We start from the raw sequence: 15,382 nt of genomic DNA on the forward strand, positions 1-15,382 counted from the left end.
AGTGGTGGGATACGCCTCATTTAGACCACTTTAAACATGACATGGACATGTTTAAAGGGGGACAGAAAGTGTTTGCATGTGTGTGCTGAAGATAAACCATCACAGGAAAGGTTGTAGAGGATATTTATTGACTCCACCTGAAGCCGTGAAGGAAGTATAACGACACGTTTCTGCTGCATGTGGAAGGTACATGTGGTCTTCGGGGGGCTGTAAAGACACTCTGCCGCTCTGCAGAAACTCCATCCTTCACCCTCTGAGGGACTTTGTGGTTGCTTAAGTAACTGAATCAACAGTTTATCCATTACTACTGACCATTTTCTCAGCACATGTTTACGTTTTGCACACAGTCGTAGGAATTAATCTTGTTATGGGTCCGTACCTCACTGCATGCTGAATCAGAGCGCAGTAGAGACGACAGTAGTCTGGGTCCTGGTTCTGCAGCCGAGGAGGTTGTTGGGTTTCGTACCAACTGGAATATAAGTGCTACAACACGAAGATGAAGATATTACATAATATTATTTTTCTGAGTTGTAGCCGAGGTGAAGCCTCTGACTGACGAGCATGTAAAGGAGAGTCGTTCATGTGCAGATTTCTTCTCTGGCTGAGGTCCCAGAACAGAACCAGAGCTTCGGGATCAGTTTCTTTAGGTCTCTGGTTGTGGTTGTGCGACAGATGCTGCAGAGCAGATGAAGCTGTTCGTCACAGAGTCGTCCGTGTGTCTTCAGGACGTTTACATTTTTACCTTTTCAGAGGTGAATCATCACCGAACAATCCGATAAACGGGCCGGCTCGGACCTCCAGATGAAGAGGCTCAGCCTCCAGGAGTCAGATGTTCTGATGTTTTCACCTCCTGTTCCTCCCGTAGGTTCTGCAGACCAAAGTGTTGGACCTTCTTTGGGTCTGAAGAAGTCCAGCTCACTTGAGAGCCTCCAGAAAGCCGTCACCGGGGCAACGCAGAGCAACGAGATCAGCATCCAGAGGGCGCGCTCGCAGATCGCCAGAGGCCGCGGCTGCAACGAGAGCTTCCGAGCGGCGATAGACAAGTCGTATGAAAAATCTCTCCTCGCATCAAGGAACGACAACAGCACGGAGACATGTGAGTGTTAAACCCACGATGCTGGTGTTTGTCATCATAATGATCCTCCGTACGATACGCAACGTTCCCGGTAGCCTGCAGACTCTTAAAGTGCATCAGCATGTTTTTCAGCAGGATGGACTCTAAAAGAAACATCAGAGATTTTACACAAATCTGATCGCATGTTTGGTCTCTGTTAGTATGTCTGTTACATCATGGAGACCAAGGTTGCTGCTACTTGTTTTCATGTTTACCTGTCTGGGATTTACATCTAAATAAAAACAGATGAATGCACGTCACCAGGCCACATTTTATCCCCACCAGAAGATAAACATCAAATCCGATGATGAAACTCAGATGTTTGTTATTTCAAGGGCATTTTCACCAGTCTGAGACAAACTGTATCTGAAATTTGTGGAACAACTTATGAAAAATGTTCCTCAGACTTTGAAGATCCCAACATCTACAGTGTATAATATATCTGAAAGATAGCGCAGAGAATTAGAAGGAATCTCTGTATGCTGGTGATGTTCTGCATTAACAGCAGACAGGATTGATTCCTCCAATTGTACTTGATGTAACTCAAAAGTGAGTGGCGGAGCATTTAACAACTAACTAGGTAAACTAGCAACTTGTTAGTAACATGGCTGAGTATAAAACAATAATACAACTATATAATAATTTGACTATAAAAAGGAGCATTTCAGAGAGGCAGAGTCTCTCAGATGTTAAGATGGACGGAGCTTCACCGGTCTGAGTTGGAAAATGTACTCCATACATTAAAGATCTCACCGTTTGTGGCGTATAATATCATCTACAGATTCAGAGAATTAGAAGGAATCTCTGTATGCTGGGTCCAGGCTGGATGCTGGTGATGTTCTGCATTAACAGCAGACATGATTCTCTACTGGAAACCAGTGCATGGACTCAGGAAGCTTCCAGAAACCAGTGTGAACCCAGTTCAGGCTGAAATTCACACATGCAGGTTAAAGCTCCATCATATGTGAAGAGGATCCAGAAACACGCCGTCTTCTCTGGACCAAAGCTCATTTAAAATGTTCTGAGTGGAAACCTGGATGAAGATGTGGAATAGTTTGTGGACAGCATGGACGGCGTGTCCTGCAGACTAAAGAGGAGAGGGAGCATCCAGCTTGTTATCAGCCTGCATCTCTGATGGGATGGGGTTGCATTAGTGCCGATGGCGTGGGCAGCTTCCACATCTGGGAAGCTCCATCAATGCTGGAACATCTGCTCCCATCCAGACAACGTCTCTTTCAGGGAAGACCTTGCAGGTTCCACCATGCTGGACCACATCCTGCATCATCACAGCAGCATGGTGAGAATCAGCTCACATTTTCCAGAGATGGAAATTACAGAGGTTTAGTCTTACTTTCACACAGCGTCCCAACTTAAAAGAACTGGAACTGCATCAAAGTTGACACTTGGGAATGGAGGCATCTCTTATAATAAAAAAATGAAATAAAGAAAAAAGACAAAGGCCTTTAACTTCAGACATCAAAGAGGTGAAACCACTTCGAGTGACTTGATGAAACTCCAAAGCAACAGTCTGACAATCTCAGATGACGGCCGAGGCCTTGATGAAAGTGCCAAGAGAATCAAAGATAATTTTCAGAGACAGACAACCACACGGCACATTTTCCCTCCTCTGAGAGACCGCTATTAAACTCTCCTGCTTTAATAATCAAAGACATTTAACGGGCCTGTCAGAGGAGGTTATGAGGAAAACGGACGGTTTTATTCCAGTCCTGGCACAGCCGCCATGATTTAGCTTTTTCCTTCTCATTTCTTCAAACGACATGACACCAAGCAGCACAAGGGAACGTGCATTTCCCCCAGCGGGATATCTGGTGGGGACACATTTTCTTTACGTGATGCCACGTTCTTATTTTATGTAAATAAAAGTCTGGGCGCGGCAGAAGGCAGAAGCTTATCTGTCAACTTTGACTATTAACCTCAGTGACGAGCACAGGCTGGCTGCTTTTATCTAAATTGAAAAACAGAGTTATTTGAATATCATGGGGAGAATGCAATATACTGCGGCGGGGGAAATCGCTTGCTTTCCCCATTTTTCTCTGCCCAGATAAGGCTGTATTTAGTAGCTTGCCGACAGAGCTTATGAGAACAAAGCGTTTCAGGCAAATAATTCCCTCTTTTTCAAATGTCTTCCAGCTCTTTTAATGGAATCCTTTAATGGCAAAAGGAAATTTATATCAAGTGATTACTCTTGTGGCGTTGCAGCATTATTACCTGTCGGAAAATGTAAGAAGGCTGTCTTTATATCCAGTGCATGTTTGTTGTCATCAAACAAGCAGAGAGAAATATATATTCTCTCAGACAGAAGATCTTTCCAGTATGTCCACGATTCCTCGTTTCAAACGGAAACCGAGTCCAAATCGTTGAGATGCAGCTGAATGTCACTAGAATCTCATCCAGTCAGGTTTTATTCAGAGCAGGAGAATAACAGCAATTCACGTGATCAAACTGAGATATTTTACCGTTTCATGGAGAATATCATGCTATTCATGGAGAATAGCATGTTACTGACACTTTTGGCATGTTACTAAGATGTTGGCATGTTACTGGCCTGTTGGCATGTTACTAAGATGTTGGCATGTTACTGGCCTGTTGGCATGTTACCAACATGTTGGCATGTTGCTGACCTGTTGACATGTTACTAACCTGTTGGCATGTTACCAACATGTTGGCATGTTGCTGACCTGTTGGCATGTTACTAACCTGTTGGCATGTTACCAAGATGTTGGCATGTTGCTGACCTGTTGGCATGTTACTAACCTGTTGGCATGTTACTGACCTGTTGGCATGTTACTGACCTGTTGGCATGTTATTAACCTGTTGGCATGTTACTGACCTGTTGGCATGTTACTGACCTGTTGGCATGTTACTAAGATGTTGGCATGTTACCAACATGTTGGCATGTTGCTGACCTGTTGGCATGTTGCTAACATGTTGGCATGTTACTAAGATGTTGGCATGTTACTGACCTGTTGGCATGTTGCTAATATGTTGGCATGTTACCAACATGTTGGCATGTTGCTGACCTCTTGGCATGTTACTAAGATGTTGGCATGTTGCTGACCTCTTGGCATGTTACTAAGATGTTGGCATGTTTCTGACCTGTTGGCATGTTACTGACCCTTTTGGCATGTTACTAAGATGTTGGCATGTTTCTGACCTGTTGGCATGTTACTGACCCTTTTGGCATGTGACTAAGATGTTGGCATGTTACCAACATGTTGGCATGTTGCTGACATGTTGGCATATTGCTAACATGTTGGCATGTTACTAAGATGTTGGCATGTTACTGACCTGTTGGCGTGTTGCTAATATGTTGGCATGTCACCAACATGTTGGCATGTTTCTGACCTGTTGTCATGTTACTGACCCTTTTGGCATGTTACTAACATATTGGCATGTTGCTGACCTGTTGGCATGTTACTAAGATGTTGGCATGTTGCTGACCTGTTGGCATGTTGCTAACATGTTGGCATGTTACTAAGATGTTGGCATGTTATTGACCTGTTGACATGTTGCTAACATGTGGGCATGTTACTAAGATGTTGGCATGTTACTAAGATGTTGGCATGTTACTGACCTGTTGGCATGTTACTAAGATGTTGGCATGTTACTAAGATGTTGGCATGTTACTGACCTGTTGGCATGTTGCTGACCTGTTGGCATGTTGCTAATATGTTGGCATGTTACTAAGATGTTGGCATGTTACTGACCTGTTGGCATGTTACTAAGATGTTGGCATGTTACTGACCTGTTGGCATGTTACCAACATGTTGGCATGTTTCTGACCTGTTGGCATGTTGCTAACATGTTGGCATGTTGCTGACCTGTTGGCATGTTGCTAACATGTTGGCATGTTGCTAACATGTTGGCATGTTACTAAGATGTTGGCATGTTTCTAAGATGTTGGCATGTTACCAACATGTTGGCATGTTACTAAGATGTTAGCATGTTGCTGACCTGTTGGCATGTTGCTAACATGTTGGCATGTTAATAAGATGTTAGCATGTTGCTGACCTGTTGGCATGTTACTAACATGTTGGCATGTTACTAAGATGTTGGCATGTTACTGACCTTTTGGCATGTTACTAAGATGTTGGCATGTTACTGAACTGTTGGCATGTTGCTAATATGTTGGCATGTTACTAAGATGTTGGCATGTTACCAACATGGTGGCATGTTGCTGACCTGTTGGCATGTTGCTAACATGTTGGCATGTTACTAAGATGTTGGCATGTTACTAAGATGTTGGCATGTTACTGACCTGTTGGCATGTTACTAAGATGTTGGCATGTTACTAAGATGTTGGCATGTTACTGACCTGTTGGCATGTTGCTGACCTGTTGGCATGTTGCTAATATGTTGGCATGTTACTAAGATGTTGGCATGTTACTGACCTGTTGGCATGTTACTAAGATGTTGGCATGTTACTGACCTGTTGGCATGTTACCAACATGTTGGCATGTTTCTGACCTGTTGGCATGTTGCTGACCTGTTGGCATGTTGCTAACATGTTGGCATGTTGCTAACATGTTGGCATGTTACTAAGATGTTGGCATGTTTCTAAGATGTTGGCATGTTACCAACATGTTGGCATGTTACTAAGATGTTAGCATGTTGCTGACCTGTTGGCATGTTGCTAACATGTTGGCATGTTACTAAGATGTTAGCATGTTGCTGACCTGTTGGCATGTTACTAACATGTTGGCATGTTACTAAGATGTTGGCATGTTACTGACCTGTTGGCATGTTACTAAGATGTTGGCATGTTACTGAACTGTTGGCATGTTGCTAATATGTTGGCATGTTACTAAGATGTTGGCATGTTACCAACATGGTGGCATGTTGCTGACCTGTTGGCATGTAGCTAACATGTTGGCATGTTACTAAGATGTTGGCATGTTACTAAGATGTTGGCATGTTACTGACCTGTTGGCATGTTACAAAGATGTTGGCATGTTACTGGCCTGTTGGCATGTTACTAAGATGTTGGTATGTTACTGACCTGCTGGCATGTTGCTAATATGTTGGCATGTTACTAAGATGTTGGCATGTTACTGACCTGTTGGTATGTTACCAACATGTTGGCATGTTTCTGACCTGTTGGCATGTTGCTAACATGTTGGCATGTTGCTGACCTGTTGGCATGTTGCTAACATGTTGGCATGTTACTAAGATGTTGGCATGTTACTGGCCTGTTGGCATGTTACTAAGATGTTGGCATGTTACTGGCCTGTTGGCATGTTACCAACATGTTGGCATGTTGCTGACCTGTTGGCATGTTACTAACCTGTTGGCATGTTACCAACATGTTGGCATGTTGCTGACCTGTTGGCATGTTACTAACCTGTTGGCATGTTACTGACCTGTTGGCATGTTACTGACCTGTTGGCATGTTATTAACCTGTTGGCATGTTACTGACCTGTTGGCATGTTACTGACCTTTTGGCATGTTACTAAGATGTTGGCATGTTACCAACATGTTGGCATGTTGCTGACCTGTTGGCATGTTGCTAACATGTTGGCATGTTACTAAGATGTTGGCATGTTACTGACCTGTTGGCATGTTGCTAATATGTTGGCATGTTACCAACATGTTGGCATGTTGCTGACCTCTTGGCATGTTACTAAGATGTTGGCATGTTGCTGACCTCTTGGCATGTTACTAAGATGTTGGCATGTTTCTGACCTGTTGGCATGTTACTGACCCTTTTGGCATGTTACTAAGATGTTGGCATGTTTCTGACCTGTTGGCATGTTACTGACCCTTTTGGCATGTTACTAAGATGTTGGCATGTTACCAACATGTTGGCATGTTGCTGACATGTTGGCATATTGCTAACATGTTGGCATGTTACTAAGATGTTGGCATGTTACTGACCTGTTGGCGTGTTGCTAATATGTTGGCATGTTACCAACATGTTGGCATGTTTCTGACCTGTTGTCATGTTACTGACCCTTTTGGAATGTTACTAACATATTGGCATGTTGCTGACCTGTTGGCATGTTACTAAGATGTTGGCATGTTGCTGACCTGTTGGCATGTTGCTAACATGTTGGCATGTTACTAAGATGTTGGCATGTTATTGACCTGTTGACATGTTGCTAACATGTGGGCATGTTACTAAGATGTTGGCATGTTACTAAGATGTTGGCATGTTACTGACCTGTTGGCATGTTACTAAGATGTTGGCATGTTACTGACCTGTTGGCATGTTGCTGACCTGTTGGCATGTTGCTAATATGTTGGCATGTTACTAAGATGTTGGCATGTTACTGACCTGTTGGCATGTTACTAAGATGTTGGCATGTTACTGACCTGTTGGCATGTTACCAACATGTTGGCATGTTTCTGACCTGTTGGCATGTTGCTAACATGTTGGCATGTTGCTGACCTGTTGGCATGTTGCTAACATGTTGGCATGTTGCTAACATGTTGGCATGTTACTAAGATGTTGGCATGTTACTGACCTGTTGGCGTGTTACTAAGATGTTGGCATGTTACTGACCTGTTGGCATGTTACCAACATGTTGGCATGTTTCTGACCTGTTGGCATGTTGCTAACATGTTGGCATGTTGCTGACCTGTTGGCATGTTGCTAACATGTTGGCATGTTGCTAACATGTTGGCATGTTACTAAGATGTTGGCATGTTTCTAAGATGTTGGCATGTTACCAACATGTTGGCATGTTACTAAGATGTTAGCATGTTGCTGACCTGTTGGCATGTTGCTAACATGTTGGCATGTTACTAAGATGTTAGCATGTTGCTGACCTGTTGGCATGTTACTAACATGTTGGCATGTTACTAAGATGTTGGCATGTTACTGACCTGTTGGCATGTTACTAAGATGTTGGCATGTTACTGAACTGTTGGTATGTTGCTAATATGTTGGCATGTTACTAAGATGTTGGCATGTTACCAACATGGTGGCATGTTGCTGACCTGTTGGCATGTAGCTAACATGTTGGCATGTTACTAAGATGTTGGCATGTTACTAAGATGTTGGCATGTTACTGACCTGTTGGCATGTTACAAAGATGTTGGCATGTTACTGGCCTGTTGGCATGTTACTAAGATGTTTGTATGTTACTGACCTGTTGGCATGTTGCTAATATGTTGGCATGTTACTAAGATGTTGGCATGTTACTGACCTGTTGGCATGTTGCTGACCTGTTGGCATGTTACTAAGATGTTGGCATGTTACTGACCTGTTGGTATGTTACCAACATGTTGGCATGTTTCTGACCTGTTGGCATGTTGCTAACACGTTGGCATGTTGCTGACCTGTTGGCATGTTGCTAACATGTTGGCATGTTACTAAGATGTTGGCATGTTACTAAGATGTTGGCATGTTACCAACATGTTGGCATGCTGCTAAGATGTTAGCATGTTGCTGACCTGTTGGCATGTTACTAAGATGTTGGCATGTTACTAAGATGTTGGCATGTTACTAACATGTTGGCATGTTACTAAGATGTTGGCATGTTACTGACCTGTTGGCATGTTACTAAGATGTTGGCATGTTACTGAACTGTTGGCATGTTACTAAGATGTTGGCATGTTACCAACATGGTGGCATGTTGCTGACCTGTTGGCATGTTACTAAGATGTTGGCATGTTACTGACCTGTTGGCATGTTACCAACATGTTGGCATGTTTCTGACCTGTTGGCATGTTGCTAACATGTTGGCATGTTGCTGACCTGTTGGCATGTCGCTAACATGTTGGCATGTTGCTAACATGTTGGTATGCTGCTAACATGTTGGCATGTTACTAATATGTTAGCATGTTGCTGACCTGTTGGCATGTTGCTAACATGTTGGCATGTTGCTGACCTGTTGGCATGTTACTAACATGTTGGCATGTTACTAAGATGTTGGCATATTACTGAACTGTTGGCATGTTGCTAATATGTTGGCATGTTACCAACATGGTGGCATGTTGCTGACCTGTTGGCATGTTGCTAACATGTTTGCATGTTACTAAGATGTTGGCATGTTACTGACATGTTGGCATGTTACTAAGTTGTTGGCATGTTACTAAGATGTTGGCATGTTACTGACCTGTTGGCATGTTACTAAGATGTTAGCATGTTACTGACCTGTTGGCATGTTACTAAGATGTTGGCATGTTACTGACCTGTTGGCATGTTACTAAGATGTTGGCATGTTACTGGCCTGTTGGCATGTTACTAAGATGTTGGCATGTTACTGACATGTTGGCATGTTACTAAGTTGTTGGCATGTTACCAAGATGTTGGCATGTTACTGACCTGTTGGCATGTTACTAAGATGTTAGCATGTTACTGACCTGTTGGCATGTTACTAAGATGTTGGCATGTTACTGACCTGTTGGCATGTTACTAAGATGTTGGCATGTTACTGGCCTGTTGGCATGTTACTAAGATGTTGGCATGTTACTGGCCTGTTGGCATGTTACTAAGATGTTGGCATGTTGCTGGCCTGTTGGCATGTTACTAAGATGTTGGCATGTTACTGACCTTTTGGCATGTTACTAAGATGTTGGCATGTTACTGAACTGTTGGCATGTTACTAAGATGTTGGCATGTTACTGGCCTGTTGGCATGTTACTGACCTGTTGGCATGTTACCAACATGTTGGCATGTTTCTGACCTGTTGGCATGTTGCTAACATGTTGGCATGTTACTGACCTGTTGGCATGTTACTAAGATGTTGGCATGTTACTGGCCTGTTGGCATGTTACTAAGATGTTGGCATGTTACTGACCTGTTGGCATGTTACTAAGATGTTCGCATGTTACCAACATGGTGGCATGTTGCTGACCTGTTGGCATGTTACTAAGATGTTGGCATGTTACTGACCTGTTGGCATGTTACCAACATGTTAGCATGTTTCTGACCTGTTGGCATGTTGCTAACATGTTGGCATGTTGCTGACCTGTTGGCATGTCGCTAACATGTTGGCATGTTGCTAACATGTTGGTATGTTACTAAGATGTTGGCATGTTACCAACATGTTGGCATGCTGCTAACATGTTGGCATGTTACTAAGATGTTAGCATGTTGCTGACCTGTTGGCATGTTGCTAACATGTTGGCATGTTACTAAGATGTTAGCATGTTGCTGACCTGTTGGCATGTTACTAACATGTTGGCATGTTACTAAGATGTTGGCATGTTACTGACCTGTTGGCATGTTACTAAGATGTTGGCATATTACTGAACTGTTGGCATGTTGCTAATATGTTGGCATGTTACCAACATGGTGGCATGTTGCTGACCTGTTGGCATGTAGCTAACATGTTGGCATGTTACTAAGATGTTGGCATGTTACTGACATGTTGGCATGTTACTAAGTTGTTGGCATGTTACTGACCTGTTGGCATGTTACTAAGATGTTGGCATGTTACTGACCTGTTGGCATGTTACTAAGATGTTAGCATGTTACTGACCTGTTGGCATGTTACTAAGATGTTGGCATGTTACTGACCTGTTGGCATGTTACTAAGATGTTGGCATGTTACTGACCTGTTGGCATGTTACTAATATGTTAGCATGTTACTGGCCCTTTTGGCATGTTACTAAGATGTTGGCATATTACTGGCCTGTTGGCATGTTACTAAGATGTTGGCATGTTGCTGGCCTGTTGGCATGTTACTAAGATGTTGGCACGTTACTGGCCTGTTGGCATGTTACTAAGATGTTAGCATGTTACTGGCTTTTTGGCATGTTACTAAGATGTTGGCATGTTACTGACCCTTTTGGCATGTTACTAAGATGTTGGCATGTTACTGACCTGTTGGCATGTTACTAAGATGTTGGCATGTTACTGACCTGTTGGCATGTTACTCAGATGTTAGCATGTTACTGACCTGTTGGCATGTTACTAAGATGTTGGCATGTTACTGACCTGTTGGCATGTTACTAAGATGTTGGCATGTTACTGACCTGTTGGCATGTTACTAAGATGTTGGCATGTTACTGGCCTTTTGGCATGTTACTAAGATGTTGTCATGTTGCTGGCCTGTTGGCATGTTACTAAGATGTTGGCATGTTACTGACCTGTTGGCATGTTACTAAGATGTTGGCATGTTACTGACCTGTTGGCATGTTACTAAGATGTTGGCATGTTACTGGCCTGTTGGCATGTTACTAAGATGTTAGCATGTTACTGGCTTTTTGGCATGTTACTAAGATGTTGGCATGTTACTGACCCTTTTGGCATGTTACTAAGATGTTGGCATGTTACTGACCTGTTGGCATGTTACTAAGATGTTGGCATGTTACTGACCTGTTGGCATGTTATTAACCTGTTGGCATGTTACTGACCTGTTGGCATGTTACTAAGATGTTGGCATGTTACTGACCTGCTGGCATGTTACTAAGATGTTGGCATGTTACTGGCCTTTTGGCATGTTACTAAGATGTTGGCATGTTACTGGCCTGTTGGCATGTTACTAAGATGTTGGCATGTTACTAAGATGTTGGCATGTTACTGACCTGCTGGCATGTTACTAAGATTTTGGCATGTTACTGGCCTGTTGGCATGTTACTAAGATGTTGGCATGTTACTGACCTGTTGGCATGTTACTAAGATGTTGGCATGTTACTAAGATGTTGGCATGTTACTGGCCTGTTGGCATGTTGCTAACATGTTGGCATGTTACTAAGACTTTGGCATGTTACTGGCCTGTTGGCATGTTACTAAGATTTTGGCATGTTACTGGCCTGTTGGCATGTTACTAAGATGTTGGCATGTTACTAAGATTTTGGCATGTTACTGGCCTGTTGGCATGTTACTAAGATGTTGGCATGTTACTAAGATGTTGGCATGTTACTGACCTGTTGGCATGTTGCTGACCTGTTGGGATGTTGCTAACATGTTGGCATGTTACTAAGATGTTGGCATGTTACTGACCTGTTGGCATGTTACTAAGATGTTGGCATGTTACTAAGATGTTGGCATGTTACTGGCCTGTTGGCATGTTACTAAGATGTTGGCATGTTACTGACCTCTTGGCATGTTGCTAACATGTTGGCATGTTTCTGACCTGTTGGCATGTTACTAAGATGTTGGCATGTTACTAAGATGTTGGCATGTTACTGACCTGTTGGCATGTTGCTGACCTGTTGGGATGTTGCTAACATGTTGGCAAGTTACTAAGATGTTGGCATGTTACTGACCTGTTGGCATGTTGCTAACATGTTGGCATGTTACTAAGACTTTGGCATGTTACTGGCCTGTTGGCATGTTACTAAGATTTTGGCATGTTACTGGCCTGTTGGCATGTTACTAAGATGTTGGCATGTTACTAAGATTTTGGCATGTTACTGGCCTGTTGGCATGTTACTAAGATGTTGGCATGTTACTGACCTGTTGGCATGTTGCTGACCTGTTGGGATGTTGCTAACATGTTGGCATGTTACTAAGATGTTGGCATGTTACTGACCTGTTGGCATGTTGCTGACATGTTGGCATTTTACTAAGATGTTAGCATGTTACTGACCTGTGTCCAGGTAAACATATTAGTTGTCAGATATGCCTCCAGTTGTTGCTTTTCCAGCCTTTTATTGCTCCTGTTGCAGCCGTTTACAGACGTTTCTGCATCAGATTCACAATCAGCTCATATTTTCTTTCAGATGATAAAACGTCTGTCTCATCACCTGAAATGATGTTTATCTTCCACTGAAAATAAAATATGACCTGATGCGATTCTGCTTGTATTTACATCCTATACAGCGTCTCACATAATGACATCATGATGTGTGACTGGCCTGTGGGTATCGTTCCATCACCTCTGTGTGATACAAGAGCCCACCTCCCATATTCAGGCATGTGCGTGAGCACATAGATCCACACATGTAAGCAGATGTGTCTGCCGTCCTGTGGGAGGCTGTGGATTACAGCATGTTATCTGCAGCTCAGCATCACGAAGCAGGAGCAACATTAGCTCTACTGTTAATCTCATCCGTTTAAATAGCAGATTCAGCTCACAGCTGCTTTTCACTCTCATTGTTCCTAAGTGGATGATAAGCGAGCAGCACAAGTGATAAACCTGATTCCCGTCCAGAACTTGTTATCAGATTTGTGCAGGTGGGAAACACAGGGAAGCAAGGTGCCATCTGAAGGAATGGAGCCAGTTCCAGTCCTCCAAGGCTGTAGTCCTGCAGGGTTTAGTTGTGTCCCTGATCCATCACACCTGATTCAGAATAAATATCTCTCCTCAACAGCTGGTTTTTAGGTTCTACCCAGCCACCGTCTGATTCAGGTGCTGCTGCAGGACAGCAGTCCTCGAGGACCAGCGTTGGACACCCTTGCTTTAGAGTCCAGGCTGATAGTTACTCATATCAGCAGTTCTCAAACTGAGGGTCGGGACCTCCGTTGGGGTCATGTTAAATCTGACAAAAACACTTTTTCCTCCTTATTTATGAAGGTTTTGTCTGTTTTCCAGCCTTCCATCTACATGTCGGATGAAACGCCTGATATAACTTGTAATGACGAAGTCAGTTGTTGTGTCGGGGTGGGGGTCACCAACACGTTTGTTTTTCTGAGGATTGCAGCTGAAAATGTCTGAGAACTCCTGCTGAAAGGTCCGTTTCTGCTGGATGCAGGGCAGTTTCTCCTGCGTCGGTTTAACGTGTCGTTGGGTCTGCTTTTAAAGAAGCTTCGCTATCAGTCACATGACACAATCACATACCACCTGAAACCACTGGGGGCAGTGTTGAGTTGTATAGCTAACGCGCAAACAGAGAATAAAACAAACCAGAGAAGAAGAGGAACTGGAGGAGACGGAGTAAAAAGTACCTGAAGAAGAACCTGAGAACAACTAATATATTTGTGGTCTTCTTCTTCTTCTGGTGTTTTCATCCGGTTGTAAACAGCTTTATATGGAACTCGGAACTCAGTACTGCCTACTAGTGGATAAACTGAACTAACAGTGGCGACATATGACGATGTTTGAAACAGACGTCCATGTTGACGTACCAAAGGAAGCAGGAATGGACATTTCCATCACTCCTCGCTTCTCCTTCTGCTTCATTAAACAAATGACCGTAAAACTTCTCTGTCCTGCGTTGAAATGCAGAAGAAGTGGCAACATGAAGGACATCACAACAGACGATGCAATATTTGCAATTATCCTACTCACAAGTCCTTTTCCACATCATTTAAATGTATAATTAGCGACAGATTAATTACATTTTTAAGTTGCTCTGGTTGGATATGATTGAAACTTTGAGTTTAATCAACCTCGCATCACCTCCGGAGTTTGTTTCAGTCTGATGTCGGCTTTGAAAGCAGCTCCAGCGTAATTAAAATGCAGCTTTGTGTGACTATCATTCCAGCTGCCACAGATAGTCACATTTTCCTGTAAAAGCAGCAGAAAGGGGGAAGCGCTCGTGTGATCTTAGTGAAATGTTCACAAGTGAAATAACTTCAGGCTTTCGGCTAAGTGAAAATATTCTCAGTGGGTGAATAATGTAAATATATTCTGCTCTAATGAGGCGAGTGAATTCAGTGTGTTTTGTTCAAAGCTGCCGTACCTTGTGGGACGCAGCTTTTTTCAGGCTTCCTCTGATGTTAGCTAAAGGAACAAGTCATCTTTTTGGCGACCCGTCTGAAGGTCGACGTGTCTTTTCCTTTCTGTGCTCGTGTTGCTGGGAGTTGTTTGACTCTGCGTGTCTCCTGTATGTCCGCTGCAGTGGACGAGGACACGGAGGGAAGCTCCCGCTCCATGTCCGCCGGCGGCGACCTCCGGCCGAACGACGAGCCGTCAGCAGACGACCGGCGGGACGACGGAGCCGCGGCGGGACTGACGGACAAGAAGGAGAAAGAGAAAAGCAAAGCGAAGAAGAGTGTGCTGAAGGGCCTGGGCGAGATGTTCAGGTAGGTCCAGATTACAACACACACACACACACACACACACACACACACACACACCAACCACTGCCTGCTGCTTTAGTTCCACTCAGAACGAATCACACACACTTTGAATTCCGTGTCTGGATGTTGTGTTGCTAATCAGGGACCCCTTTCCTCGAACCCTGCGAGGTGGGGGGGCAGGGCGGGAGGTAGGTGTGTGTGTGGGGGGGGGCGGTTATCGACCTCGAAGGCTTCTCGCACTTTAGAGCCAGATAATTTTTAATAAGGGCGTCATGTTTTATTCATAATCCCCTGTGTGCGTGCCTCCTATCCAAACGCAGAGCATTTGTCAACCAGCAGACGGTGTTCAGGGGCCACGTGAGGGCCGGTGGGGGGGGCCGGGTGTGGC

General features: G+C 43.7%; 1 protein-coding gene across 1 annotated transcript in view; it reads left to right on the forward strand.

Annotated features, from left to right (window-relative positions):
- Positions 1-15,382, forward strand: part of LOC306770681 (partitioning defective 3 homolog) — a gene marked incomplete at both ends in the record, with an annotated part of 372,575 nt that overhangs the window by 319,497 nt on the left and 37,696 nt on the right. Inside the window, 2 exons of the mRNA XM_079259581.1 lie at positions 866-1,096; positions 14,814-14,997. Coding sequence (XP_079115707.1) covers positions 866-1,096; positions 14,814-14,997 — 415 coding nt within the window. The remainder of the gene's footprint in view (positions 1-865; positions 1,097-14,813; positions 14,998-15,382) is intronic.

This window comes from Telmatherina bonti (genome assembly GCF_933228915.1).
Source record: "Telmatherina bonti genome assembly, chromosome: 20".
In the NCBI taxonomy this organism is placed as follows: domain Eukaryota; kingdom Metazoa; phylum Chordata; class Actinopteri; order Atheriniformes; family Telmatherinidae; genus Telmatherina; species Telmatherina bonti.